This window comes from Dromaius novaehollandiae, chromosome 30 (assembly GCF_036370855.1).
Source record: "Dromaius novaehollandiae isolate bDroNov1 chromosome 30, bDroNov1.hap1, whole genome shotgun sequence".
In the NCBI taxonomy this organism is placed as follows: Eukaryota; Metazoa; Chordata; class Aves; order Casuariiformes; family Dromaiidae; genus Dromaius; species Dromaius novaehollandiae.
In genome coordinates this window covers 2,123,271-2,125,742 of record NC_088128.1, presented here as the reverse complement: position 1 = coordinate 2,125,742, position 2,472 = coordinate 2,123,271, and the positions used below count along the sequence as shown (strand labels likewise).

General features: G+C 51.3%; 1 protein-coding gene across 1 annotated transcript; it reads right to left on the bottom strand.

The window, feature by feature from the left end:
* Window positions 1–1,060: 1,060 nt before the first annotated feature.
* On the bottom strand, window positions 1,061–1,996 carry LOC135324025 (olfactory receptor 14A16-like). Its single transcript, XM_064499459.1, has one exon. The coding sequence runs from the start codon at window positions 1,994–1,996 to the stop codon at window positions 1,061–1,063; it is 936 nt and encodes a 311-aa protein (XP_064355529.1).
* Between the last annotated feature and the right edge of the window lie 476 nt (window positions 1,997–2,472).

Here is a 2,472-nt window from a genome sequence, read left to right as displayed (position 1 = left end):
CACTGGTCACTGACAGATGAAGCCTGAATCCAGCCCTCAGCCCCTAACAGATCACCTGGGGACTCTGAGCTCATCTCCTGGATCCCATGGAGTTCGCAAGCAGAAGAACAGGCCCTTTTGTGGTGCAATCCCTTGGGCATATTTTTGACTCCATCTTCTGAAGAAAGGCCAGACTTCAGGCAGGTCACAGAGGAGATGCTCTTTTATTACAGAATTCTTATTCTGCAGGCCAGGTCTGGCAGAAGGGTGCCCATTGCCTGCTCCTGTCTGTACTCACAGCACACATGCACATAGGGACACAGCCTTACCACCACCAGGCTGTGAGAACTCCTGGGCCATATGCACACATGAGAGCAGGACAGTGTGGAAATGAGGAGAAGAAACCTAGAAAAGAGAAAGTCCTGCTGCTGTGTCGATGTATCTCCAGGAAAGCTGCAGCCCCCACACAAAGGCTGCAGTGAGGCAATGCCTGCTGTGGCAGAGGGGGAAGGTACTGAGGAGCAGAAGGTCTGTCCCCACAAGCTGCTGCCTGACTCTCCTCCCCTTCACTCCTGCTCTGAGTGTTGGAGCTCTGTAAAGGGAAGGGACCAGCCCATGGTGACACCTGGCTGTCACCCTGGCAGGAGAGGAGTGTGCGATCACACGCTGATGGTGCCCAGGGGAGCTGAGCTCTCCTAATGGACATGGGACCCATGGTCTCCCCCTGCCTGTACTCATCCGAGCCTGACTCTGTGCCCCTGAGCTCCCTTGGTGTCAGTGCTGAAAGAGACACTGCAAAGGGAAACTCTCCTCATTGCACAGGGCACATCTGAGGAAGCTCAGACTAGCAGGCTCTGAGGTTCCCCCATCTCTGCTGATGAAGGGGGAAGCCTGGCTTCCTGCTTCAGTATGGTCTCTGGGTCAGATTTGGGAGAGGGATTCCTGAGGAGAAGCAGGAAGACCCCAACTGTTCTCTTTTCAAAATGAATATAATATAGAAAAGTAAGACAAAAAGAAATGAAGAATTCATAGCCTTGACCAAAAATACCCTGGGAATGATGAGATGATGCACATGGGATGGCTATTGGTGCTGACATTGTACCAGCTGAATCATTTTCCTCAGTGCCTCCTTGAGCTCCTTGTTCCTCATGCTGTAGATGAGGGGGTTCAATGCTGGAGGCACCACCGAGTACAGAACAGCCACCATCAGATCTGGAGATGGAGAGGAGATGGAGGGGGGCTTCAGGTAGGCAAACGTGCCAGTGCTGACAAACAGGGAGACCACGGCCAGGTGCGGGAGGCACATGGAAAAGGCTTTGTGGCGGCCCTGCTCAGAGGGGATCCTCAGCACAACTGTGAAGATCTGCATGTAGGACACCACAATGAAAATGAAACACCCAAAGACTAAACAGCCACTAACCACAAGAAGCCCCACTTCCCTGAGGTAGGAGTCTGAGCAGGAGAGCTTAAGGATCTGGGGAATTTCACAGAAGAACTGGTCCACTGTGTTGTCTTGGCAGAGTGGTATTGAAAATGTGTTAGCAGTGTGCAGGGCAGCATAGAGAAAACCACTGGCCCACGCAGCTGCTGCCATTTTCACACAAGCTCTGCTGCCCATGAGGGTCCCGTAGTGCAGGGGTCTGCAGATGGCAACATAGCGGTCATAGGCCATGACAGTGAGGAGAGAAAACTCAGCTGAACATAAGAAAAAGAGGAAAAAGACCTGGGTAGCACATCCTGAGTAGGAAATGTCCCTGGTGTCCCACAGGGAATTGGCCATGGATTTGGGGACAATGGTGGAGATGGAGGCAAGGTCAAGGAGGGAGAGGTTGAGGAGGAAGAAGTACATGGGGGTGTGGAGGTGGTGGTCGCAGGCTACAGCTGTGATGATGAGTCCATTGCCCAGGAGGGCAGCCAGGTAGATGCCCAGGAAGAGCGAGAAGTGCAAGAGCTGCAGCTCCCTTGTTTCTGCAAATGCCAGGAGGAGGAACTTGTTGAAGGAGCTGCTGTTGGACATTTGGTCCCACTGGGCTTTGGGGACTGTCTAAGGAGGAAAAGACATTGACAAGTTAGGAGAGACCTTGCAATGAAAAAAAAAGTAACATTTCTCATTGAAAACACCAGGTTGTCTCTCTCTTTTTTGGGGAGGATCATTGGGCAGGTACCTTGCTTGAGGTCTGGTTTGCGCTGGCTGAATGTGCTGTGAGGAGCAGAAGCCTCTGCCCATGGGCTGCAGAGGAGTCAGTCCTTCTGGACAGTAGTGGGAACATGGGAACAGGGGTCAACAGCTCTGGCACTCATAATTTCTGTCAAATAAAATCTATTTGTCATGTGGAATGGCTTTTCAGTGTTTTCACTACCTGCTCTAAAGAATGACAGCTGAGGAACAGTTTTAGGAAAGTTTTAATAATGTTTATTTTCTTTGAGATGTCGCTGTCACCCCTGGGGAGTGTTCCTCAAAGGCAGAAATTCTCAGCATTTCTACTGTGAGTC